Here is a 27,625-nt window from a genome sequence, read left to right as displayed (position 1 = left end):
ATATATTTTCCAGAATCTGAAACACTTGACATTTGAAAGTTAATTTTTGATTTTGGAAACAGTACTGTTTGAGCTTGAGCAAACTCAGTCCACTGAATAAGACTGTGAGGTGTAGTTGAGTTGAATGCTCTAGAAAAACCTGCTAAATAAACCCTGAATGGGGATTTTTGCAAATAAAATGTACGGTATAACTTGAAAAACACGGTTAGGGCTTATTAGCTTCCCACTCTTTCCCGTTTCTGTGATGGAAAGTGGAGTATCCGAGGGACATTGAACGCAGCATAATAGTCCTAAACGGGAGGCCTGTGAGTGGGAGGAGGTTGGCGGTGCGTTTCAGTGCAGTGAGGCGGTGCCTGCCCTGCCTGCTCCAGACTGCGGCGGGCAGAGCTGACTGCTACAGAAATGGCGGAGGGGGAGTTGGACGTCGACTCGCTGATTTCCAGGCTTTTGGAGGGTGAGTTCGCCACCAAACTACATTCATATATCCTGATGTTAGCCGCTTTGGTCCTCAGGTATTATTTAGGCTTGTTTTTGACTCGAGTGAACAAGAAAAAGGGCCGCTTTAGGGTTACTCCGGTGTAGGAGTGAACAGGACTAGTCCCGTATTGTTAGGTATGAAATCATACCTAATGGCACGTGAGACTTTTCATGAATTGAGTTGTGAGTGTTACAGTGTGGGCTCGATGTTGAACACTTACAAAGTTACAGTCCGAGGACTGGTTGTACCCTGACGGGTCGATTAAGGGAGAGGACACAAGACCAACCTTAAAACTAAATAATTGTTCCCTTTGATTAATGTCGCAATAGTTGTATTACACCACTGTTGATGTCATCACCTTGGCATGCAGCATATTAAACACTACCTGAAAGGCTTTCATAATAGAAAAACCTCAACCATTTAAAGCGACTCTGCCTATACTTACACAAGCTTTTCACAACAAACTACTCCATGATGGGCGCGGTAGCTTGTGCTGTACATCACTCCCTTAAGTTGACATTACTGTTAAAAGAAAGATCAGCTTGGTAAACTAAGTATGCCGAATTTTTCAGCAGAGTGTTCTGATTACCCATGACACCTTACATTTTATTTCTAGTACGTTTATATATTGCTTTTTACAGTCCCAAGAAAAAATGTTAAGTTTTCAAACGGGCGTTGGCAGAAAGATTGCTCAGCTGAAAGCAGGAGACACGTCGCGGTGTTATGGTGTTTCTATGGGAAAATTGCTGAATAGCAGTGTTTACACAAGCCACAGGCCTTGATGATATTCCTCTTTAAATAGAAGTGCAGAGTTTGAACCTTGCCCTAAGCATTTCACAATATATTAAGTTTGTCATTACATGTAATTTGTAATTCAACAGCCAGTGTTTTTATTTTAACTATTGGCAGATCATCTCCTGAGTTTTATTATAGAAGGGAAAAATGATCATTACACATACATACATTGATAAAGTAAGACTTACCAGTGTAGCTGTGGATGACAGTAATTCAGAAAAGTGCCTGTAATGTATTTCTATCTACTCAGCTAATACACACAATTGGATAGAATGTGTGTTGTTTTGTGTCTAGTCCCATTAGTTTGAGTCCGTTAATACTTCACAAAAGTAACCTCAGTACTTTCATAGAAAGCGTACGTGCTCCTGCACTGCTGGTATGTGTTGGGTATCAGTGGATTCTTAGCAGTGCCAAATAGGGGATCCAGACATAAGAGCTGCTCTCTCTACCTGTCTTTCTCTTGTCTTTTTGTTTCCCTGAGAACCCTGAGACAGTGTCCCTGTGTGTCTTTGGTAAACATGTGGACAGCTGAGGCAGTGGTGAACACACACTCATGATCGATTGTCGGTCACACACACATATACTGTGTGCTGAAAATCACACACACATAGAAGCGTGCACAGATAGGCAGCCTGTGCTAAAGGATGACAACACTGTGGATCAACATGTCAGTATAACCTAATCATGTGGATTGATTGGAGCTGGTTACATAACAGTGCTTTTTGTGTGTGTGTGAGTTGTTACAGCAGTGTGAGCCTGTATTGTAAGCTGGGCAAGGCTCTACTGTAGCCAGTTAGCTTGCTACGTATTTAGTTGCTTTTTATGTGAGTAGGAAACCTCAGTGGAGGAAATTGGAGGGATCTGGGCCTAAAGGCTTCCAGATGTGAGCTGTGAATATATCCAACCATCCATCTTCTTTCAGCCACTCTCTCTTTCAATCTACAGCTAGTTTGTGTCAGGCTGGCTCAATTCTGGTGTAAAAATACCAACTAAGAGACAGGCTCAACACTTTTATCTGAAGGCTGAGCCAGTTTTTAGATCAAAAATTCAAAAGTGAGTATTCAGTGTTTGTTGTGTTTATTAACTGGACAGAATAAGTTTGAATATTTTCCATGAAGTAGTGCTGCTATGATGTCCAAGTTTGGATGCAGTTACCAAAATTCCTTTCTTTCTTGACAGCTTGAGAAATCTATTACTTATTTTTTCCTACAAAAGTTCTCGAACGTTGTCTAAACATAAGCCATACAAGAACGCTGCCAAAATGGAATGTACTAAAACCCTCAAAAGTAGCTGACAAAACAGTCTCCATTTATCATCTGTTTTGGAGCTTGTGACCGCACAATATTTTCATCTTCATCAGCCACTAAACTGTAGTTTTCAAACACTTTTAGGACTTTCTGTTCAGGTTGGCAAAATTTAGATGAAAAGGTTCTGTATGCCCAGAAATCACGCTATAGGGCCGCCATGAAGTCACTTCTGTGTTCCTCCTTTGCATTTTTAAACAGAACCAAACAGCAGCATCATGCTGCCTCGCTGTGTGATTTTAGACAGCGATCCATATGGCGTAAACAATTACGAAATGTTTCTGCTAAAGAGCTCATTGGCTGGAAAAATAATTTTACCTAATATGTCAACTTTGTCTCTATCTTTAGCATTTTGTTTTCTTTCCTCACTTCCTGTCTCTTATTGTGCAGTGAGCTGAACTGCCAGTCAGAGTGATTTCGACTGAACGTGCCAGATTGGCTGATAAACATCTGACAAGGGCCGACTAGTGCCAACTATATGGGACACACTAGGGTAGCAGACGCTAACCAGTGACCCAACATTAGGGGTGTAACGGTACACAAAAATCACGGTTCGGTATGTGCCTCGGTACACAAATCATGGTTCGTTTTATTACTATTAAATATCTTTTACTTATTGGTAACCTTATTAAAACATACCACCACAGCAGTTAACTCTTTTTACACAATTTTTGAATGAAACAAATATATATATAAAATCCTGCTTTTTCACATTATTTGAATGAAAATAGAAATATAAAAGTGAAAAATAGGGGGCGTCGGTGACTTAGTGGTAGAGCAGGCGCCCCATGTACAAGGCTGTTGCCGCAGCGGCCCAGGTTCGAATCCAGCCCGTGGCCCCTTGCTGCATGTCATCCCCCCTCTCTCTCCCCCTCTCACGCTTACCTGTCCTGTCCAATAAAGGCAAAATGCCCTAAAAAATATCTTTAAAAAAAAGTGAAAAATAAAATCCTGCTGTTTTTTTTAACACATTGTTTGAATGAAAAATATAAATATAAATTTCTGCTCAAACAATTTTACTCAATTAAAATAAAACGTATAGTGCAGCTGGTCAGCTTTAAAGCCTGCTCAGATTCAGTTTTACAAGGAACTTACTTAGCTTTCCCACTTTGTTAAAGTGCAGTAAACAAAACATGCTTATATCTAAAGTGCAGCTTAAACAATTTCACTCAACTCCAATGGCGTTGGTTATTTCTTTAGCGCAATGGTCAGGGAAATGCTCTCTCTTTCTAAACGACGACGATATCGTAGTTTGCATCAGATTGCTTTTTCTAGTCGTGCCGGTCGACCGCTGTTCTGCAGTGTCGGCACGCTGCTTTTGTCTTGTCAACTTGTTTATTTCCATCTTCGTATTTTACCCTGAAACCAAAGTGTTCCCAAACGGAGGACTTAAGGTTTGCGGGTGGGTCTTCAGGTTCGTCAGGCTCACTTGTCATGTTGTCAAAATGCGAGAATGCGCTGCACAAAGTGAAAGCGGAGATTTACGGGACTCGGTCCCTCGGTCCGTCACTCAATTATGTCCGTCGGAGAACTAGATATTTTAAATGGTTCAGCTCGCAAAAACGGAATTAAAATAAAACAAAATAAAATAAAATAATATCCTGCGCCCAATAATTCGGTACAGGGTCGTGCCGAACCGAAAGTCGTGTACTGAGCGGTTCGACACAAATACATGTACTGTTACAGCCCTACCCAACATTGACCAAAAACCCACTGTTAGCTTTGTGTGTCAGGGCTCTTAAATCAGGAACACTCTGTTTAAAGTGGGACCATCGGTTAATATCAATCAATCTGTAATTAATTTACTTTATTAATCAATGTGTCGTTTAATCTATGGAATGCCAAGAAATAATTTAAAATGCCTGTCGCAGATTGCCAAAGCTCAAGTTGACATATTCAAATAGTTTCTCACAACAGCAAGTGTAGTGTTGATCCCGTCAAACAAACAACCTAATCAACCTGTATTGTAAAATTGGGCTGTGTCTTTATAAGGACAGCAAAGGCAAAGCGGTGTTAGTCTAACGCTAGGGTACAAACTGTATCATACACAGGCCGGAATACAAATGCACACGCTCAAACTGTCCGTCATGTATCAGTTTGTCTTTCTAAGTGCTGCATTTTATTTTAAGACTCGACCTTTCGACAACACAAAGACTTTTCACAGGCTTTTCCCAAACCTTGATATCCGTCATCTCAGTTTACTTAACCAGATTACATCTACAGCCTGTTCTCATGTAGACGTTCACTAAAAGGACTGTCAGTGGCTTTCTCCGGCTGCCATTCAGTTTAAGCAGCTCAGAGGGTTTTGTCAAACTGGCGAGGAAGTCACTTTTTCTTCTGTGCAGGAATAAAGAGAGCTTTTCCTCAAGGTAGAACAGGAGTTCCTTAATCACTTCAATAGCAGTTTGATCTCGCACTTCTTCAATGAGATGTGGTGCCAGGTGGGAACCTACATGCACACAGAGGCACATATGGAGAGCTCTCTGATCTCCTATTAAATGTCAACAGGCACAGCTGTCCCTGGTAGAAATTAACTTACCCTTTGGGTGACACACACACACACACACCGGGGGGAGAGTGTAAAAAGGGCAATACAGTGATACAGTAGATTTTCAGCTCCACCTGTTGTTGCCTTTTCTGTTGCATCATTATTTTGCAGGTATGTCGTGAGAACAATGTCCCAAAACTGCACACATACAGTGCACGTGTCCTCCAGCAGGTGTTTGTTTTGGGGGGTTGACAGGTGCTGTATAGCCGACAGGCTAAACCTGATCAACTGACAACATGGTTTACAATCACAGAAGCCTCCTCAGCAGCCTCAGCGTACAGGTTTTTTTGCCTCTCTGGTTTCATTTGTCACTCTGAATACAATGACTTGTCATTTGCTGTCTTGTGGCCAATCTTGTGAGTCAGAGTTGATATGTAAGCAGCACAAAAGTTTATAGATGAACTTACCAAAATCATTGTCTGTATAAATAAATGGCATTTGTATGTCTGTGGAAATCTCTGGTAATATAATGAAGTCAGAGTGGCTACACTTGTTCAGTCCTGTCGCTGTTTCACATTGGGCCTAGAAGCTCTTTCCTGGTGGACTAGTTTGGGCACACTTATAACTGGAACAGTCTCACGGTAATACCATATTAATAAGACGCCAATTGTGGAATTCATCATGTATGAGATGGCTAAAAGTTTTAAAAGCTATTTTTTAAAGTGTTTAATTCCAAAGGAAAGGTACTTGTGACTGCCGCATGCTGTGTGTGGAGCTGATTAAAGGTATACTTCACCCACAAAATAATTATTTGCATATCAGTTACTCACCCTGTGTTAGGATGAATTCATGAAGAAAACTTTGTTTTTCTCGTATGCTTCCACAGTGAACAAAGAATCCAAAAAAACAGGAAGTTCTCGATCAGTTGGAGTAAATGGGGGCCGTGTAAAACAACAAACCTGTATCAAAACTAGGGCTAATAGTTGACCAAACGTTAGTTGACCAGAAAGGTCATGAGTCAGCAAGATTTCATTGGGTGCTTAGTCGCAGAAAAAAAACAAAACAAACATAAACTCTATTAGGAGCTGCACCTTGTCAAAATAAATCAAAACCTTTATGACTGGATCATGTGGGAATTTAATTTGAAAGGACAGACACAGGAAGTGGCCGTGCTCAGCAGTCAGAGAGGAGTCATGTTACTTTACAGGGCTGGTGCCTGCAGTTATTACACAGGCTAGTTAATAACATGTCGGGCAGGAAATCCAAAGTGTGGGATTATTTTGAGAAGGTGAAGGATGAACCAAAGGTGATATGTAAACTCATCTTCATTGGTCAACTACAAACATGACATATCATCTGAAACATGTAAGTAGCTACATGCCCATTAGCCCCTGAGCACAATCATTACTGCTTTGCCGACAGCGTCATGAACAGGCGGCTCGCTCAGTGTGTGATGTGCACTTGTAGATAAAATATAGGCCTATATTAATGAAGGTTCATTATGGTTTTGTGTTTCTCTGTAATGTAGCACAGTGTTAACAATGTTACTTATATTATTCTTTCTCAGACCTTAAACTGAAACCATTGTGTTGCCCTGCCCAAAATATATAATTTGATAATTGAATTGATATCGTAAACATGATGGCGACGAGTCGACTAATGGCCCTAAATGACGATTATTGGTCGACTAGGAAAATTGCTAGTCGGGGGCAGCCCCAATCAAAACATCTGTTTACAAACTCTCACACAACTCGTGCAGTATAATCCAAGTCTCATTTATCCAGTCGTATGCTCAGTACTTCAAAACACAAGCATTTTTGCTTAAACTTTACTAATAAAACACTTCTGCATAAGTAGTGCGAGAGTTTTTAACCTTATGTTTTGATATAGTTTTGCTGTTGTTAAACATTACTTAAATTAAGAGTTTTCTCTGTTTGTGGATTCTTCGTTCACCACAGAGGCATGCAAGAAAAACAAAGACTTCTTAACAAATTCAGCATAACACGGGATGAGGAATTGATATACAAATGGTCATTTTGTCGGTGACGTATTCCTTTAATTAAGAGCACGTACAACTGGCAGTTAGGTGTCTAATCGCAGGGGTGTGATGGCTTGTCACTGTGGTGAAAAACAATCAATACACACATCCACATTACACAATATTGCATGGCACTGTGGGAAATCAATCAATCAGTCAGTCTGTTGTTTCTGTACAACTCTCAGTAGCATGTTTCAGATTTCACAGCAGAGTCGCTACATTTGGTTACAGCACAGTTGAGCTGACATTGCAGTTTTCACAGTATTGATAGAAATCCTTCAGTTGTCTGTTCACAGCAGCAGCAGCAGCAGCATGCCTCAGGATGACTGCCCATTTTCTTTCCTGTGTGTTTCTGTTTGTTTCCTGAGTTCTCCATAACAGGCCCCTCCTTCTCCTCTTCATTAGTGTGTACTAGTGCTGTTCTAAGTCTGTGTGCTGCAATCCAGCAAAGCAACTATTACAGCTTTCCCGACATGCCCATGCTAAGCCTACACTGGCCCGGGCTTTAGCGACAACAGGGCCTCTGTCTGTCCCGCCAGCACAGGTGGCCTGTAGGCTTTATATGGCACAATCAACACCACAGCTCCATACATCAGCCAGCGAGAGCGGAGGGAGGCGGGATGGAAAGAGAATTTCGTAGCCATTTTGTCATTTTGGTTTATGGGCAAAGACGGCAGCCAAGTTGTAACCCAGTATGGGTACATGGAATCTCTCTAAAGGGCATTTCTCTATTTAGGAGCTGTCCAGGTTGAGTTGGTTGAACTGAGCAGTCTTTTGACAGTCTTCACTTGCACAAGAATTTATCAACATATAATAAAGGCTTAGATACAATAAATTATAATGACTGATACATTTTATTGGGGTTGTAAGGCCTGGTGTCCACCAAAGCGTTTTTTTCCCAGCTGAAAACAGCAGGTGCTCCTCAGGAAACGCCCTGCTACAAGTGCTTGAGAGCACTTTGGAGGCGCAGCATTTTTTCAGCTGAGATGCTTTAGTTACAGCTGGTTGCTATACCGAATATTCATGGAAATAAAAATGTCAGCATATGATGGAGCACTTGCTCTGGAAGAAGGGAAGGCATGCGGAGAGATAGGATGGACCAGCTGATCTGTGTAGGTTGTTGGTTAGCACTTGTACATGTAAGATATGACGGTCAGCCTTCATGGTATTTGTCCCTCCACTGTGATTTAAGGGCTGAATAAAAATGACAGTGACAAGTACAGTGTTGTACCTGAAGTTGAATATTTTTCAACTCTTGGCACTTGTGGAGTGCTCAGCGCAGAATAGACGCCAAGTGCCTCGTCACGCTGGTGGCATTTGTAGGGTAAAGGTTAAACGGAGGCTTGCATGACATTACGGTCAATAAGAAAACAATGAACACATATTAATATGTCAATAATGCTCTGTCATTAATACAAAAGACTAAAACTGACATATCTGCAAATACAGTAAAAAAAAAAAAAAGATGTGTAATATTTAGCTGTAAAATGAGAAAGTTTGTGACCCAGCTGCCATGTTAAAAACAGTCAAGCCAAAATGAAGCATCGCCCACCGGCTGCAGCAAACTCTCATTTTACAGCTAAACAGTACACTAAAATATGTTTCTGAAAACATTTGATGCGAGAAAAAGGCAATTCAGTGACAGAATCTTGATTCATATTTGATCAGTGTTGCCTAATCTAAGCAGAGATTGACATGATCCACCACTGCATTAGTGACTCCTCAGCTCTGATTGGTTGTTTCACTCAGTCACAATGGATTCTAGCAAATGTCATCAGAAGCACTACGAGGCGATTTTTTTTTCACTGATTATCCGTCTCATGTACCACTGTCTATAGATGATGGTTTCATCAAATATGGCAGGAAGTAATTTTTGTAAAAAGTTACCACCTGTAGCTTCCAAGTGACTCTGTGTAACTTTTGCTGAACAGCAGCTATCGTGGCTTCAAGTGCTAATAACAGAAGTGCTAAAACACAGTGCAAACGTAGCACAGGTGAAGAAAGTCATTAAGTTACGAAACTGATTTAGTTCTGTTCTTTTGTAGGACAACAGCAAGCAAAAATACTGCTTGCATCAGCTAACAATAGCCATCTTAAGCAGGTCATACCAGACAACTTTTATACCCGATTACATCACAAATTTGAGTTTAAGCACTCAGTTTTTGGATTTGGAAGAAAGTCGTTTTTACCAATCTTTTGGACTGTCTTAGACCATAAGAATAACACCAGAATTGTCAAAATGGATGAAGTTCCCCTTCAAGTAAAAGTGAATTTAATTGTTTATGAATTGTGAACTCTTCATTTTTTAAGAGTTAGATTGTGTTATTTCGTCTTGCAAAGGTTATATATTCTTGCTTTAATAGTCCACAATAATGTATCCAAGGTGTTTTGCCATGTAGGGGTGTGTGTGTGTGTGTGTGTGTGTGTGTGTGTGTGTGTGTGTGTGAGGTGGTGGCAGGTCTTTCGCCTAAAAGAAAAGACATCCTGAAGACTGATTTGTCAGTGTTTTCCAACTTTTTCTGCTCTGTGATGGCACTTTTGGGAGTGCCTCTGCCTTGCTACAAGTTAGATAGGCTGAAGTGAAAGGGTTAAACAACAAAAAAGTATTCTGCTCTTTCATAATACGCTGTATGTTGGTGTCACCCTCCTTGTTTTCGTGGGACGCAGAGGGCTGCTGCTGTGTTGCGTGGTGTTCAGGCTGCTGGCGTGGCATTCTGTTATGGAAACAACAATGGTGGAGCCTGTGTGGCGGGGAGCGTTCGCCCCCTGGCACCAAACGTGGCACAGAGCTCACCCAGGCTTTTCAGCTGGCCCCGGCTAGGCTTTCCAATAAACCCTCCCCTCCCCACTCCTTCCATTCACTCCTTTGCCTTCAGTGTCTCCCCCACTCTGGCTTCACTTTCTCCCTACATTTCTCTCCCCGTCTTCTCCTCTCCATCTCTCCCACTCTCTGTGCCTCCTGCTTATTTCTCCCCGAGTCTCTTCTCTCAATTTCATCCTTTCTTTTGCCCCACAAAGACAGCCATTCACCCGTGGCACTTAAAGGCGAACAAAACGTCCTCTGAAAATGCAAAAGCTTGCACAGAAATGCCATCACAGTCGGGATTTCTGCCTTAAGATTCTCTCCCGCTCTTCTCGCCAGAGTTGTTTTGTGTCTCTCGTTCACTGAGGGGTCAGTGTTTTCCATCGCCCTGTGTGGGAGAGGGTTACATGGAGGAGTGGAGGGGAGCGGCTGGCCTCGTGCCCAGTTGGAAAGAATAGAGAGTGGAGGTGGAGAGCTAAAAAAGGTCTGACAGGGCATCTTTATTGGCGCTGCAGTGACTGAAACATGCGCGTCATTCCTGTTTAGAATTCATGGCTCTGCTTGACCCCATACAGATTCTTTTGCATATGTTTGCTCTGCAATCGGAGAAAATGAAAAGTCATGTTTTTCTGAAATTGTCTTACCAAGTAAAATTAAGGCTGCAATAATATTTTTATATTAACTATGGAAAAATTACCACATGTATTGTGAAAGGTGATGTGCCAAACCCACAGTTTTCTGACTCTGCAGTTCCCCTCAGCTCCACAGAGGGCTTCAGCATTTTTCAGCTCATTGTTTTGGTTTTCTGGCCTGCAACTTAAAATTTTCTCTCATCAACTTTATTTCCAGCTTCAGCAGTTTTTGGGAAAACTCTCTCTTAACTACACCATACACAGAGGACAAGGACAGACTCTAGCTGGTGAACACAATGTTGCCATGATACCAGGATATTAAACTTTGATATAATAGTTGAATAATAAACATTAGACTAAAAAAATGCACACAGAAGAGGATATTCTTTTCTTCTTTTAATGAACAACCTGCACACAGAGCTGTTAAAAAAAGAAAAGAAAAAGTCACTGAACATATACTGTACCAACACACTGGCAATACATTAGCCTAATAGCTTCAATACTTTTGATACTATCGAATGTATAATTAATGGAGATTTTATTGTTTTAAACATATGGTATCAAAAAAGTATCTTAAGTACTGATACTTGTGACAACCTTGAAACATAGTAGCGTATTTAACCACTAATGAACTACAGATTTTTTCTAAAGAGTTGGTGGAGAATGAATATTGGACTTTAATTCATCAGGTGGCCAGTAACACAGCTCGAAATTTTGGTTGTCAGTTCTAGTTTATTTTTGCTTTCTATAGCCCAACAATCGATAACCAGTAACCAATCAGTTATTTTATTTATTTATTTTTTTTTTTTTAGAAGAAAAATGCCAAATGACGTGAAATACAAGAGGCCTTTCCTTTTGGTCTGGCACTCCATTGACTCAGTTAGCTTTAGCGCCACTTTTCAAAGAGCTTTCCATTTTTTTTGAAAGGGTGGAGAAATTTTAATATTTTGTGATGTAAATGTCTTTCTTTTTGTTTAATTTTCTGTTTGCTAGCTGACATTAACATTCGGAAACAACATGGCCACAGCCCATCCTCCAGTCTCCAGTGGCTTGCTAACGTTAGCCTCAGTGGCTCTGCACTGTACACCACCTGGGTTGGGTGGGAGCTAGCTAGCGGTACCGCTCTTTCACAATTACAGTGAATTTATTTCCTTTTGTTTAATTTTCTGTTTGCTAGCCGCGTTAACATTCAGAAAAAAGTGGCCACAGCCCAGCCTCCAGTGGTTGCTCCTTCGCAATTACAGCTAGGTTCCAAGATGGTGTTGCTGCGGAATGATGGTGACCAATCTACGGTCTCCTCCCAGGTTGCCCCAGAGAGTAAACGGCTTCATTTTGAGATGCAAAAACACTTTACCATTGTTAACTAGCACAATTAGCCATGCTGACAATGCTAACAGTGCTAACAGAGCTAAAGGCATCTTATCTTAACAGTGATAACATAGGCCTAATTAACAATGCTAGTTGGGGGGAGACCAGAGGGTGGGCACAATGTTTCCAAAGCAGCGCTGTTGGGTTGGGATGGCATTACTAGCAGTAATCGCCAAATGAGCAGTGCCACTAGCTAGCTCCCAGCAAACAGTGGTGGTAAAATTTAATCTATAGACCAATCAAAAATATTCTCAGCAGTTAACTAAATACTGGGTAACCATTAACATCCCAACTTGAAATGAAGGGTAATGTTGCTCTGTGTGTGCTGGTCGGGTTTGTGGGAAACTTGTTTACATATCCTGACGCCAAGTATCTAAGGTATTCTTTTGGTATCAGTACCACCATGTACGTAAAATGTATTTAGAATCTAAGACATAAAATAGTGCAGCTGCAAAATAGAGGAATAAAATATAGAATAAGATAGTAAAATGAATGTAACAGTGTTGAAGTGAATGGGCTTACGCAGCTTTTTGGCAGCACAGCTGACAGCTGTTACGTTGTTGTGGAGCTTCACTTGCTGACGGAGCCCTGGCCTGTGCCTGGCTGGTCTTGTTCTCTTTCTCTCCCATACAACAACAGAGCCTTCAAGTGCTCCCTCTTTGTCCCGACTGACTAGCTCACTTCCTCCTTCCTCCGTACAGTAGTGCCCATATATGGTAATGCCTTCAAGAGGCAATCTGTCTGTAATTCACTTATCTGTCACTCTCTCTCTCTCTCTCTATCCCTTCGGCTCCACCACACACCGTTCCAGTGAACTCTGCTCTTTTGAATAATGGAAAAAATAGTTGACCTCCTTGACCCTTAGCAAGTAGTTTGCAATCAAAAGATGATTTGATTGTCTGATTGTTCAGAGTGCGTCAAGTTGTGTGTTGAAACAACTCTGGTGTGGTTCAACACACTGTACAATGGTGGGTTGGGCAGTAACCAAGAGCCTCCCAAATATTTAGTGAATTAACCTGGCAACTGCCAGGCAGCTGGACGTTAATCCATGGAACATTGAGCATTTGTACCAAGAAAGATCAGCCACTGTAACACAGGTTACTGTGCAGTAAACCCAAAATCATAATACATATTTTCCTCCCTACATGTAGTGTTAACTATCAGGAGTTTTGGTTCAGCTTTAGATCTGTTAAAATGTTGTGGTTTCCTTGTGCGAGCTTTTCTAGTGAGGTATCATGTTAGTCATTGTCCTGTGATCGAGTTCCAGAACATTCATTTCACTTGAAAAATATTTTAAAACATATTAGATTTTGATGCATCAAGCAGCACTGATATGAAGCCCCGTACAGCCAGAGCTGTTTAGATCTGAGGGTTGTGTGATCTGTCTGGAATGCAAAGGCAACTCTGGGAAGGGCACAAGGCAGAGCTGTCCTCTGACGTCAGCACGATGACCCAGGAGTTCAGCCTCAAGAGGAAAGGAGCGGTGAAGAGGTGAAGGAGGGGAAAAGGAGGTCTGGAAAAAAGAGGAACTGAGATAGAGATAACAGTTGCTTGCAGTGCTGTGATCTAGCTGGAGAATAGACTCAGCATTCAGTCTGAACAGGTCAGAGGGCGACAAAACCCAAACTTAAAAGCTTAGGCAGACCGACACGTGCACCTGACCAAATTAGGAGAGGTGACTCAGAACACAGAGCCTTCTCAAAGAAGAGATTTTCACTAATCTTTAATAAGAATTTGCTGTGGTAATGTCAGTGAAACATCAGTCCAGACAAGGATGTTTTGAAGCAAAGCTCAACAGTTGTTTGGGAGGAACCTGATTCACTCTCACTGCTGCCACTGAGACAGCAGCAGCTGCTTAAGGCTGTGCATCTGTTTGTGTTGTCTGTCATTGTGCGAGTCTTTTAGCTTGTGTTTACATGTGTTTGATTGTTAGTATGCCTCTGTGCTTGAATCAGAAACGCATCTGAACCATTGTTTGCTGGAGTACAGTGTGTTGTACATGTTAGTCAGTCGATAATTGTCTATCTAATATAGAATAATAGGAATGGTAGAAACAATAATTTGCATAACTTTTTAAACAATTTCACCTTTACTGCTTTTACAGAAAATATATTATTGCATGTTAATATTTTTACTAGGGCTGCACGATATGAGGAAAATATCCTGTAATCTTGTTGATTAATACAATAACTATATTCCTTGCTACAAATAAACATATTAAAGTGTACTCAGCTGTCTTTCTTCTGCTTTCAGTATACTGCTAAAATACCAAAAACGTTTATTTTAAAAAATAAAAAGGAAATGATTTCAACTATTATTTTATTGACCAAACTGAACATTAAACAGACCTCAAAAGACACCAATAAAAAAAAAAAAAGATACTTACATTTTAAAGTGCCCCAGGGGTGGCTTTCTCTTCCTGTAGGCTAGCGCGGAAGTTAGCATCGCACTGGTTCGTTGTCCATTTTTCCATTCTGGATTGTTTCTGAAAATATCCAGCAAGATAATCTTCATAAATGAACACCACTTTCATAATTCTTGAAGCCTAAATGCAGTCGCCACAAATAAAAAGCTAACGTTAGGCTATAAACAAATTTCTCTACAGTGACATGACCTAACATCACCACCATCACCGGTGTGGCTCAGTGTGATGATGTTATGTTATCTCATTTAGCCACATGTTAGCAACCGCCTTTTTTTAAAGGCATATAAGCCTCACAAGTGGGGTATTTACTGACATATTTTATTTCATAGAACAAAGCGTAGAAGTCTTTTAGCTTGTGTTAACCACAGACCTTATTTCAGGCATCTAACCAGAAAACAATTTTAAAAAATCTGTCGACTTCGAGACAGAACCGGGAGTGCCAAAATATTAACTCATTTTCAGGGGTTTTGGACTTATTCCTGGGGCACTCTGTCGTACAAGTTTTGTAGTTTAGTTTATTTCGGTCATTTTCAAAATATGGACTCAAATACAACAGAGAAGAAAAGAAAACGACAAATAAACCTGAAGTCAATGCTAATATAGTATTACACCAGAAGTTGACATTGTTATGCAATAAATGCAATGCAATAAAACAACAACAAAAAACATATATATGAGGTAGTCCCTTCCTTTCCTCTATCCTGAACTGCCATTTCAACCACAGCTTGGCTAGCTAGCTTGCTAATTCCACCATGCTTATATGCTAACGTTTTAGTGGTTACAGAAAATGAACTGAAAAAAGTAGTCCCCCATCTGATGATAGCAACGTGCCTTCCTACGCTGTGACAAGAGTGTGTGGATTGGGGCGTTGGTGGCTTAGTGGTAGAGCAGGCGCCCCATGTACAAGGCTGTTGCCGCAGCGGCCCGGGTTCGACTCCAGCCTTTGGCCCTTTGCTGCATGTCACTCCCTCTCTCTCTCTCTCTCTCTCTCTCTCTCTCTCTCCCCCTTTCATGCTTGTCTGTCCTATCAAATAAAGGCTAAAAATGCCCCAAAAAATATCTTTAAAAAAAGAGTGTGTGGATTAAGCATTGAAGTGTTAAATTTTACCCATGTAGCAGCTGGCTAGTCAGCTAGCTAGCTCGCTTGCTAAATCCATGATGCTATCATGCTACACTGGTTAAAGAAAGTGAGGAGTGTTTTACGGCAGAGGGTGAGATATCCTGACTTTAGTCCCCGAAATGGGTCAACAGTGCTTCAAACCCAGGCTCATACACTCCATAATGCAACCCAAAGTTGACAGACACACGTCTAAAATCACACAAAACAGAATGTCCTAAAAGCAAAAGTTCTTGCATACATATTTTACTCTTCATATTCTCCATGATTATCCATGTGAAACACAACCATCACAGCAAGCAGCAGCTAGCTGGCAAGTTGCTACCTGTTGCTGTCACTCCGGTTATGTGTGTAGTGGGCTGGGTGGACTGTTTCTGCTGCTAAATGAGGCACGTGTATTTAAAGACAAAATGATTTGTATGAATTCTGTCACTGTACCATGGAAACTTTACTTATAAAGTCATTTTTAATATTAAAGGTTTAAGTCTAATAATTTAATAATTTACTATATTTTAGGCCTGAAGCTGTAGTATTTTCTGTGTGTGTGTGTTTCAGGCCTCTTGTTGTCTCCATCACTGTTGTCAGATGCACACTACATGTTAGTATGCACAGCGTGGGTTGGTGGAGATGCCACTTTATCTGCAAATCACCCCCCCCCCCCTCCCATCAGATAAAGCAGCAACAGCAGCTCCACTCACCAACACCTTACAGGCTGGAAATTGGTCTTGCTGGGTTGCCATGGTGATCAGATGTGGGTACCACCTCCCGTTCCTTCTCCCTTTCTCAGCATCTCTCGCTCCCTCTCTGTCTCCTCACTGGGGAAGCTGCAGTGCAGTGGTGACAGAGTAGAGGATGCTGGGATACCTCCCCACAGTCCCGTAGTGGTACGCTCTGAAGTCAAGGTCACTTGATCGCTATGTGTACATTTGTGTGTGTGTGTGTATGTGTGTGTGTGTGTGTGTGTGTGTGTGTGTGTGTGTGTGTGTGTTTCCAGGTCTGTCTTAACTTAACCATATGATGAAAGGGGATCCTCCCAGGCAAGTGAGACTAGTGGTTCTCGTTAGTGTGTGTGTGTGTGTGTGTGTGTGTGTGTGTGTGTGTGTGTGTCCTATATTAGGCCTCTCTGCCTGTCAGCTGAGCCAGCACAGACCTGCAAACGCGTCATCGCAGAGCTGAAAGGGAGGGGTGTGAAATCACTCTCGACAGTAGGCAAAATCTCAGTGGACACACTCCTTGCTTGTGCTAACTGTAGGACATGTTGTGCATAACGTCCAATAATACAAGGTGTTTATATTTTACGGCCGTGATGACCCTGAGTTTTTCCAGCATGTTTTTGTTTATGTGAACCTGTGAAAGTCTACCTTTGCACCGTCTAAATATAGCCCCAGTCTCACGATCCAGGTGGGGCGTGTATGATGGCAGTTTGCGTTGGACCGTGGTGGCGGAGACAGACAGAGCGAGTGTTTATGGCCTAAGGTCTCCGGGCAGAAATAGCAGAGTCATGTTGCAAGTGTACACACACACTGTTGTCTTTTAAAACTGCATGTTAAATACCTTGAAAGCAACGAGACACAGACAAGAGTCACCTGCAGGAGTCACGCACCACCTTTCATAAACATTCCCTCTCAGGTACTTCTTCCAACAAACAAACTCCTCAGGCCGTGGAGTTGTAGGATTCCTCTCACCCCATCTATTTGATTGACCGATTAGGTGGCGTTAGACGCTTGCTAGGATTTGCATCATGTCTCTGTGGTGTCATCTGACAGCAGCCGTCTTACTCAGCTCTGGCCCACTTCTGTGGTTTAACAAGCAGGAGGAAAAGAGGACCTGTTGTCTGACTCTGCTATTAATCTAATCACACATGGAATATAGGGCAGTGGCAGAACATGGACACGGCAGGGAAAGTTTAAAAAGCTGGTTGTATGGGGTTCTTGTCTGCGCTGGTAGACAAATGTATATGTGAGTTTTTTAAAGCAGCATTAGGAGATCAACAGTCTTCCAAAGGCCCGTAAAGCGCCTGACAATCAAGAGTATTGTTCATAAATACTGCAAAGTATCATTTCTAATGTTGGTAGTGGAAAAAACTCCCAAGGAGCCCAAGGTGAGCATATCTATGATTCAGAGTCCTATTTAGATTGCTTGCACCCAGCTCTCAACATTGAGGTGGCTGAGGCTGCGGCTAGCAGCTAGCAGTGCTAAAGTCAGCAACAGTGCTGACAGAGCCAATGGTGTAAATGAGAAGGAGGTGGAGGAGAGGGTGGTCAGTTGTGTTTCCGCCACAATGCCATCCTGATAACGTCTGTCTGGACGGCCCTATAAGCGCAGTGCAATGTAGCAGCGATTAGCTAGCCAGTGGGATATACACCAGTGGCTCACATGCATGAACATGCATTTTGTAGGGTCGTTTACCAGAACAGCAAACATAGAATGACTTTAATTGTTCTTTTACCTCAGACATGTGTTAGGATGTTACATACCTTGACATGTTTCGGCGGACACTTCAGCGTTCCTCAGAAGAGTCAGACATAACGAACATCGCTGAATTAGCAAACACAGAAGCTCGGATTACAACACACAAAGGCTATTACAGAAGGCGCAAATCCTCACGCTTAAGAAGCCAAAATCAGAAACTATTAGCTGTTATTGCTTGTAAACGCTCTTAAATGATTGTCAAAAATTAGCAATTAATTTCTGTCATTTCAGCTCTTATTTAATCCATAATCTTTAATCTTATTTAATACTTCTGTATTAAATAATGCCATTGCATATCTTGTCACATTCATAGTCTTGTTAACTTGCTGGGTATGTGGGTATTTCATGAATTCAAAGCCTAAAAATATTTTGATTCTGTATTTATTGTATGCACCTTTCTCTTGTACAACCATATGACTAACTGATGAATGAACCAGAGAGTAGGTTAATAAGCCATCCTAATGTAGGAAAGAGAGCTGAAAATGAGTGTGTATATTGAATGAGGTCTGTGCAGCTGTACTTTTGATGGACTTGTATTGAAGCTCACACTTAATCTGAACAGTATAGTGAGCCATCTTTAGGCTGTGAAGTCCTCGATCATTGACCTGTGGGATGCAAGAAACACATTTTAAGCATCTGCACTACACTGCTGACTTTTAATAGAATGACCCCATTGCTCTACACGGATCTTACAGTACATGCTCCTTGTTGCAGTGCCTCCCCCCTTTCTCTTTGCCTCGGTTACACAACAGGAAGTTGTCTCCAAAACACCCCTAATAACATCAACAGTGCTCACACAAGCTATTTCCATCCTCTGCCTGTTGACTAAACCTGCCTACCTTCATCCATTTAAAAACTCACCCTGTGGGAGAGGATGTGTTTGACAGCCAGCGGAGTCATGTCCCTGAGAAAACATTTGGGGAGACTCTTACTGGAACAGCTTATGCCTGACAGCCTAGATAACTTTGTTAATAATACTCGTGCCTCTCCCAAACACACACATGCAGTTATTCTTTAACCCTGTCCTGTCCCTCCACCAGTGCGAGGATGTCGTCCAGGGAAGATTGTCCAGATGACGGAGGCTGAGGTGCGAGGTCTCTGCATCAAATCCCGGGAGATCTTCCTCAGTCAGCCAATCCTGCTGGAGCTGGAGGCTCCGCTCAAAATCTGTGGTGAGTAACACCCTGTCTGGCCTCGTGCTTTTATTATCTCCCGCTCCTTCTTCCTCGATCCATTACCGCTTGTTCTCCGTCCTCCAGGTGATATCCACGGACAGTACACAGACCTGCTGAGGCTCTTTGAGTATGGCGGTTTCCCTCCAGAGGCAAACTACCTGTTCCTGGGAGACTATGTAGACAGAGGGAAGCAGTCTCTGGAGACCATCTGCCTGCTGCTGGCATACAAGATCAAATACCCCGAAAACTTCTTCCTGCTCAGGGGCAACCACGAGTGTGCCTCCATCAACCGCATCTACGGCTTCTATGATGAGTGTGAGTGCTCTGCTCTCAGATAGTGATACCAAAGTGGAGTGTGTTTCATTTTTACTTCCCTCCTCAAGTCACACTGTGGTAGATCCAGTTCCATTATGTATCACCTGGCACAAAAACCCGTGACCTGAACAGTAGTTGCAACAGAGAAGCAGGTGACAAACCTGGGGGAATGTGAAGTGGTACTTTTTATTATTCCTTGAAATAGATGATTATTATTTGGAGATATTGGGATACTGTGTAATTAGTATGCCCTCATGGAATGTGTGCCCACACAATTTCGAATTACATTATTCAATTACAAGCAAAAAAATATATATTTAAAACCAATACTGCAGGGTTATAGCTGCACTTCAAGTGTAAGTATGAAATAATAACTTAAAATTTGGTAATAATCTGTGGAGGATGGAAACTACCAAAATTTGAAAATAAAAAAATCACTAAATGAATCTTTAACTAAATAATATGCCCTTAAATGAACAAAAAAAATACTTAAAATAAATGTAGACAATTAATTGATACTGTTTGATTTAAATCAAACAGACAGATTTATATTTGTTTGTTATTCTATCCATTATTTATTTACCTGAATTCCACCAATATATTTACTTTCCTATTTATCTTTCCCCTTTATACATTTATTTATTTTTTATTATTCTTTTATTTATTATATTTACATTTATTTATCTTCACATTAATTTTTAAATGTATTTAATTGTATTAAACTTTTTTTTTAATTTTCCATTAATTATATTGACATTTTTTTTTTTTTCACATTTAATTTTTTAATGTATTTAAATATATTTAACTTCATTTTTTAATTTAATTTATTATTCGGTTCATTTGATGGCATAGTCATTTATTTATCCAGTCATTTATTGATTGATTTATTCGACTTTGGCTATTTTGTCCACCATAAAAAATGATCCAGCTGCAAAAATGTAACAAAACAGTCTTGTTTTTGTAAAGTGAGACAAGCAATCAAAAATAAGCTGATAAAATTGGGGACATTTTTAGAGTAGAACCTGGAACAAGGTGAAAGAGGACTGCACACTTTATTCCAGATCCATCTTAAGTCCTACTATGTCTAGACTGAGCATGTGTAAACATTTTAAACAGTCTGATACGGTTCTTTGCCATGGAGCGTCCTGACTCACTGTCTTGTTGTTGTTGCAGGTAAACGCAGATTCAACATCAAGCTGTGGAAGACGTTCACCGACTGCTTCAACTGCTTGCCCATCGCAGCCATAGTGGATGAGAAGATCTTCTGCTGTCACGGAGGTATTCATGTTGATTATAACACATGTATTTGATTGGTAGTTTGTTCTGGGGGGACCTAATACAGACATTTGTGTTGTTAAATGTTTTGCAGCATTTATAGATTTGAAGTTTGTTTTCTTGATATTTGTGCTTGGTCCTCGGGGCTCACTGTAGAACTGTCTGGCAAAACTTAGTGCCGTTTTTCCTGTCATTGTTTTCATGATGTGTGATTTGCAGTATGCAACATAAAGTTCACTAACCTTCTAAGCTTTCAGTATTTTTGGTTGACTAATCTGTTGTGAAGTAAATGGGTCACAGCAAGTTTATAGCTTTAGTGATATGGGTTAATACCTGCACAGGCACAGGTGGAGATTTATGAAGAGATTTACAGTCTGTGATGGTTTGGTGTCATTGTGTTGCCCACAGGTCTTTCTCCCGACCTGCAGTCTATGGAGCAGATCAGACGCATCATGAGACCCACAGACGTGCCTGACACAGGTAGGTTTAGCACGCAAACACGCATACACTATGTGCTCCAATAAAGTAGGACCTGTGAATGGAAACACAGGAACTGTGGGAGTTCAGGGAGACCATGACGGTTTTGCACTGTGATTACCCAAGTTAAAGTAAAAATGGATTTTCATTTTTAAACATCATCCTAAACCATAAACTTGAATTAACTGATAAAATCAATTTCACCCAGCTCTACAGTACAAATGTATTTTATTAGCCACTTTTCTATGTAGTATATTCTGCTGACATAAAGTCAGAAAGAGTGACTGGCATGCAGTGTGCATTGTTTTTGGAACTGTGCCTCATAAAATAAAGTCTAGACGTCTGTGATTCAAACGTTTCACATGATCTAATGTTAAAAAGGTAAACACAAATGGCAAAAAATCGTAACATCAAATCACAGGACTGATCTAAACCACAGGATTGGGATTAGGCCCTATTTCATCCATAGGATCTAGAACTGGCCTGATCTCGTCCACAAGATCAGAAACAGGCCTAATCCTGTCCACAGGATCGGCCCTATGTCATGAAGAACGGATTGGGATTAGGCCTCATCTCATCCACAGGATCAGGATTGGGCCTGGTTTTATGCACAGGATCAATATTGGGCCAGTCTTACCCGATCCTAACTTCAGGATCGGGCCTAGTGTCATCCACAGGATTGGGATCAAGCCTGATCTCGTCCACGAAACAGAGATCATGCCCGATCTTGTCCACAGGATCAGGATCAGGCTTGATTTTATCCACAGGATTGGGATTGGGATCAAGCCTGATCCTGATCCTCAGGATCTGGCACAATGTCATCAGGCCAGATCCAGGCATTTATAGATGCCTTGTTTGTCGACTAATTGAAGCACAGTTCACTTGCGATCCTTTGGATGCTCTGGATACACCAACTTCCAAATACATGCTTTCACATTAAAATTTGATAGCCTAAGGTCAAAGCCTAATCAGGGTCCATATTTATTAAGCTCCTCAGAGAAGGAAATTAGTCCCAACTGGTCAAAAATTCTCGTAGTGACGAAGGTTTGCTCCCACTTTTAGCTCTAGGAGTAAAAACATGTTATCAACATTTTTAAGTGAGGAAGAGGCTCTGATATCTGCTGATACTAAGGCAGAGGCATGTTCACGTTCTGGGGGAGGAGAGATTTTTATTTATGACAGTGACGCTATTAAAAGACATGGTCATTCCATTCCTTGTAACGTCAGCTAACGATGGATTTGTCTGTGATCTTTTTGTAAGTCAGCAAACCAGTGGACGTGAGTCTTTGCCCCCTCTTCACTTATCCTGGTTGTTCTTGTCCTTAAAAGGCAGTCAGTGTTCAGACCCCAGCAGCCGCTGTCTCTCAGATCCTCTTATGGTCTTTCTGGGAGACTCGGAGTGTCTGGAGGTGAAGAATGTGCGTGTATATACATAGGGCAGCCTTGGCGTTTTAATACATGACAGTGTAAATGTGACATAAAGGTGGCTTCCAGCAGTTTGAGGAAGGACATTACATCCCGCTGTTAGCCAGATGTGAGTGATCACACGACAAAAATAAGACATAGTTAATATTGTGTTTGTTTCTGTCCAGGCCTCCTGTGTGATCTGCTGTGGTCTGACCCCGACAAGGACGTCCAGGGCTGGGGAGAAAATGACCGCGGCGTCTCCTTCACCTTTGGAGCTGATGTGGTCAGTAAATTCCTCAACCGCCATGACCTGGACCTAATCTGCAGAGCCCACCAGGTACAACACACACACCCCTTCCTTATTTAAGTATTTACATAGATAGAAATGGCTTCCCTAACCAGGACAGGAAGTGGACTCATCAGACTCCTAGATACAGCCATCCATTTGTGGTTTAACACAGCCACACAACATGTCTTATCTGTTTAAAGTTTACATATTGACATGAAGTGCATCAGTGCTGAAAGAAGTCCATATTAAACCTGTTTTCACTGACAGTCCTGTGTGTCTGACGCCCCCAGGTGGTAGAAGACGGTTATGAGTTCTTTGCCAAGCGGCAGCTGGTGACTCTGTTCTCAGCTCCCAACTACTGTGGAGAGTTCGACAACGCCGGCGGCATGATGAGTGTGGATGAAACCCTGATGTGCTCCTTCCAGGTATAAAGTTAATTTAATCTCAACAAACTATCATTATCCTTTGTTTTTGTTAAAACGAACATTCGGTAAGCTTATCTTCACCAGGCGCTCCCAAAACATCCCCCCTCCTCTGAAATGTCTCTGCCTGAACGCCATCTCCTGGTGACAAAACACAATTAAATTAAAATGACAGACAATAAATTAGGACTCCGTGGCGAGTGCAATAAGCATCATTAAGCCACATAAATGAAATAACCTGACACTTCTTATACAATCAGCAGTAGGATAAAATATCACTGAGGCAGACAACACACAGAGATGTGTTTATAAGATCAACTCCACAGCAGCTGCAGCCACAAACACACAAATTATAGCAAAAGAGAGCTGCACAGTTTTTACATACCGCATAGTACAACACACACGCGTTACTAGGCAAAGCGGTGGGTGCTGACGGTCTCATTTGTGTAGTGATTGATAAGTTTGTTGTCATACTCTGGTGTCAATCTGCTCGGACATTCTTGAAGCCCAGTATTACCAGTTTGCTAATCCTCTCTGTCCCAGTATAACCAGTCCACTCAGCCTCTCTGTCCCAGTATCATGAGTCCATTGAGCCTCTCTGTCACAATACAACCAGTCCACTTAGCCTCAAGTTTTCAAAAACTTCAAGGACACGTCTCTTTCCCCTAACCAGTCACTAGAGACCAGCGAAGCTTGTGTCTTTGTATCTTATATTTTCTTATCTTGTATTTTCCTCGCTTAAAGTGAATAAATCATCATGTTTAACAGTGCTTGCTTACAATGAATACATTTTAAATCATCGTGTTTTACGAGATTAACAATAGCGTGAGCGAACAGAGTGTGTATTTTTGTACCTGCAGGGCTCCAGACCGTGACTGTTTAGTCACATTTTGCAACCATGGAGCACCAGTGTGACTCGAAAAATACTTGTCTCCAGCTCACAGTGCATAAATCCTTAAGTTTAATGGTGCCATGGTTACAGTTTAAGTCTATGTTAGACTCACAAGTCAGTCTTTAGACGCTTTGCTTAACTAAAGACTGATGACTTTCTCCCTGATTTTGTGTTTAGATGGGCGGATACAATTTCAGAGTTTAAAAAACTCCCTACGTTGCAGAACCAATAGTAAATCTGCAGGGCGGTCCTTCGGTGGCTCGCTGAATTCTTGTGCTCGTAAACATAGTCCCACTAGAAACAGGTGTAGCGGTACAAAATGGCTCAGCCGTGCTCGCAGAAAACGCTGTCAAAGTTAGTGGGTGTTTGTCGCGTTTGCAGCGACACATTCTCGCCAACTAAAAGAAACAAACATAATCTTTTACAAGGCTATGACTCATCCGTCCGGCCGGACTATAGAGGCAATCGCCTTGTTGTTTACAAATACTTCCGGGTAGAAAGCCAGCAGAGCTTTTAGCTATATATATAGCCTATATATCACATTTTTCACATCAGTGTATCATCGTTTGGACGAATCCGATGTTTGTAAAGTCTATAAACACATTGATTGAACAAACATTACTATTTCTGTGTGCACGTTGGGCAGGGCTAACCGTTAGCTGTTAGCCCTGTTAGCCGTTAGCAGTGTCTGTAATAGGTAATAACTCATTAAACGGTCCGTGAAAAAATATCTTTTCCAGCGGATATCTCAGTTACAACATGATTGAGCTAGCAAAGCAGTTTTGTGTTGCTATGTGTGGTATTTATTCAGTTTTGGGAAATCACGATGTCTAGAAAGCATCAGTGGCTGCAGCTGACAGGGACAGCTAACACTAGCAGCAAAGCTAACATCAGGACGTCATCTGTTAAAAGCCTCCCGTTGTCGGATACGACATGAAACTACTCCAGTTAGCTCAATCATGTTGTAACTAAGACATCCGCTGGAAAAAATATTTTCTTCACAGATGAGCACACGTTTGATAAAACGGAGTTAAATCTTTCGGCATCCATTTTCAAGCTCTCTGTGTGTTTGTTTCCTTGCGGACGAGAAAAGGAGGAGCGCACATTTCCGAGAAGGCGTGTCCTTTTCAAAAATACAAGAGGCGTTGCTTTGTTGCCGGCCGTTTTCGCCCGTGTGTTAAACACACTTTAGAAAGGAGTGTCCCCAGACTATCAGAAGGCAGAGATCTCTGTTTGTCTGGTGGCCAGACTAAGTCTATGTTAACTGCTAAAACAACTGTTGACTGAAAGGTTCAAATTCAAAGCAAAAACATCAACACATCCAGCCCGAGATGAGCTGGGGTTTCAAAATAAAAGCATCCATGGTTTGGCTCGGATTAATTGAATTTTAACAATATTTTATTTAACTTTATTATAACAGCATCTTATTTAACTCTATTTGAACAGTACTTTATTATGACAGTAGCGACTTTATTTAACTTTACTGTGACTGTAGTTCATGTATTAATGTTCTCTTTTAGTAGCCTACAGTAGTTTTAAGGCGATTTCAAAATATCGGCATATGTATTGTGTACCGTGATGTAGCCTAAAAATATTATTTATATTATTTATTTTAATTTAATATTATTTAATTATTTTTAAGCCATTTTGCCCAGCCCTAGCTCATCATAGTTATAGCTCCTTATTGGTTCTTGCGCACCATTTGGCAACAGTTTGACAACAAGTTACTAATTGAGTACCCCCGCAGCGCTCTTTGGTTTACTTTAACCGAGAAAAAAGTTGGTGGATTCTAGGCCCAGGCATGCTGACGGCAGTAAAGCTTCACACACCTCACTTAAGGTAAAAGATCATCTGTGAATGCAGAAGTCGCTGAGGGGATTTACTATGAGCATTTTAGCCCCACCAAAACTACACCTATTGGTCGTGTTTGATTTGGCTTACTTAGTGTGCTGGCTGGATGGAGCGTTTAATCAGTGATGACTTTTTCTTTCTTTTTCTTTTTTTGACTATGTAGAGGTACATAAACGCGATAACCCACAAGGACGTGATACTTAATTTTATTGCATTGATGAGCTTTTTTTTTTATTATTATGGTTCACTGAATGCTAGCCCCGATCCAGTTGTGACTGCTGTTCCTATCCCAGCACTCTGCAGCAGCCGCTCATTTATCACCTTTCTTCTTTTTTTTAAATAACTTATTTATGTGACTGTTGTTTTTACTGTGGAGCAGACGTGACTTGAAATGTAGCGATGCACAATGTTCATGATAAAAAGCAGGGGAAGACAGGGAAGACAGTAAATGCTTTCTTACTCCCACCCCTAATTCATAGTCCTAAAAGTGGGACCAGGAGTGACTAGGAGTGACTTCCTGCTTTGAATAACTTGATAAAACAGGACACAACTTCAAGTCTGGGCCTGTATTAGTAAGTCTGTTAATACATAAACACACAACAGATTTTTATTCTATAATCTAAAATCTTTCTGTTATCCCTGTGTCTGTTTTTAGATCCTGAAGCCATCTGAGAAGAAAGCCAAGTACCAGTACGGAGGGATGGGCTCCGGTCGGCCCATCACTCCTCCCCGCACAGCCCAACCTCCAAAGAAACGATGAAGAAGGACGGAGGGAGTAAGAGACGCAGAGAACGAGAGAGGGAGATGAATGGCAAAGATTGTCTCCTGTTGGCTTTTCACAACACAAAATAAGTCAAAGCAACACTTGGCAGAGAGGGAAAACAGATGAACACAACTATTTTAAAAGACACACCCAAACCTGTCTTTCATTTTCTTTCTTATCTCCCTCTGAACTGCTGTCACACTCTCTTCTTCTTCCTCAAGGCTTTTTTTTTTCTCTGCATCTGTGTAACATTTTTAAAAACAAGTGTTAAAAGAAAAAAACAATACAGGGGTGTCATTCTGTAGCATATCGGAGTGTTTTTTTTTTTTTTGTTTGTTTTTTGTCTTTGTCCTTTGCCTTTTATTTTCTTGACAACAGAATGACAACTAGTTTAGTTTACCACATCTCTTTACTCCCCTGCCTGTACAGACACAACAGGTATTAATGACGATTGCTGGGTTTTCAATAAATAATACAGGAAATGAATTCATCTGAATGTTGTGTGTGGTTATTCCAGTTAAAGGAGGTTTGATGTGTTTCTCCTGGATCAAGTTATTTTGAAAAGCCGTGTGCTTAAGGAATTGACTAATAACTCAAACGAGACTAATTATTTATACTTTTGCAACATAGTTTTCAAAAAAATACACCAAAAAAACTGAAAATATGCCAAATAATTCTGACAGTATGATGGTGAATATATACCAAATGTTGTTTAAAGGAATACCTCACCTGCAAAATGTCCATTTGTTTCAGTTATTCACTGCTTGTATTGTGCCTTGTATTGATTGTGAAGAAAATGTTTTTCTTAGCAGCACAGATGATCTATACAATAAGCACAG

General features: G+C 41.2%; 1 protein-coding gene across 1 annotated transcript; it reads left to right on the top strand.

Annotated features, from left to right (window-relative positions):
• The first annotated feature begins 295 nt into the window (after positions 1–295).
• Positions 296–27,272, top strand: LOC125883517 (serine/threonine-protein phosphatase PP1-beta catalytic subunit). The gene is made up of 8 exons (XM_049567833.1): positions 296–454; positions 18,961–19,092; positions 19,180–19,410; positions 20,584–20,688; positions 21,094–21,165; positions 22,755–22,906; positions 23,149–23,283; positions 26,679–27,272. The coding sequence occupies exons 1-8, from the start codon at positions 403–405 to the stop codon at positions 26,781–26,783; spliced, it is 984 nt and encodes a 327-aa protein (XP_049423790.1). The 5' UTR covers positions 296–402; the 3' UTR covers positions 26,784–27,272.
• Positions 27,273–27,625: the final 353 nt, after the last annotated feature.

This window comes from Epinephelus fuscoguttatus, linkage group LG23 (assembly GCF_011397635.1).
Source record: "Epinephelus fuscoguttatus linkage group LG23, E.fuscoguttatus.final_Chr_v1".
Lineage (NCBI taxonomy): Eukaryota > Metazoa > Chordata > Actinopteri > Perciformes > Serranidae > Epinephelus > Epinephelus fuscoguttatus.
This window is presented reverse-complemented; position numbering and strand designations above follow the sequence as displayed.

What these genes read in the sequence shown, in the direction of transcription:
- LOC125883517 (XM_049567833.1), top strand. Translation starts at nt 403, where the DNA reads ATGGCGGAGGGGGAGTTGGACGTCGACTCGCTGATTTCCAGGCTTTTG. An exon ending in GATTTCCAGGCTTTTGGAGG is followed by an intron (nt 455 to 18,960) that starts GTGAGTTCGCCA and finishes TCCCTCCACCAG; the next exon opens with TGCGAGGATGTCGTCCAGGG. An exon ending in CACAGACGTGCCTGACACAG is followed by an intron (nt 21,166 to 22,754) that starts GTAGGTTTAGCA and finishes GTTTCTGTCCAG; the next exon opens with GCCTCCTGTGTGATCTGCTG.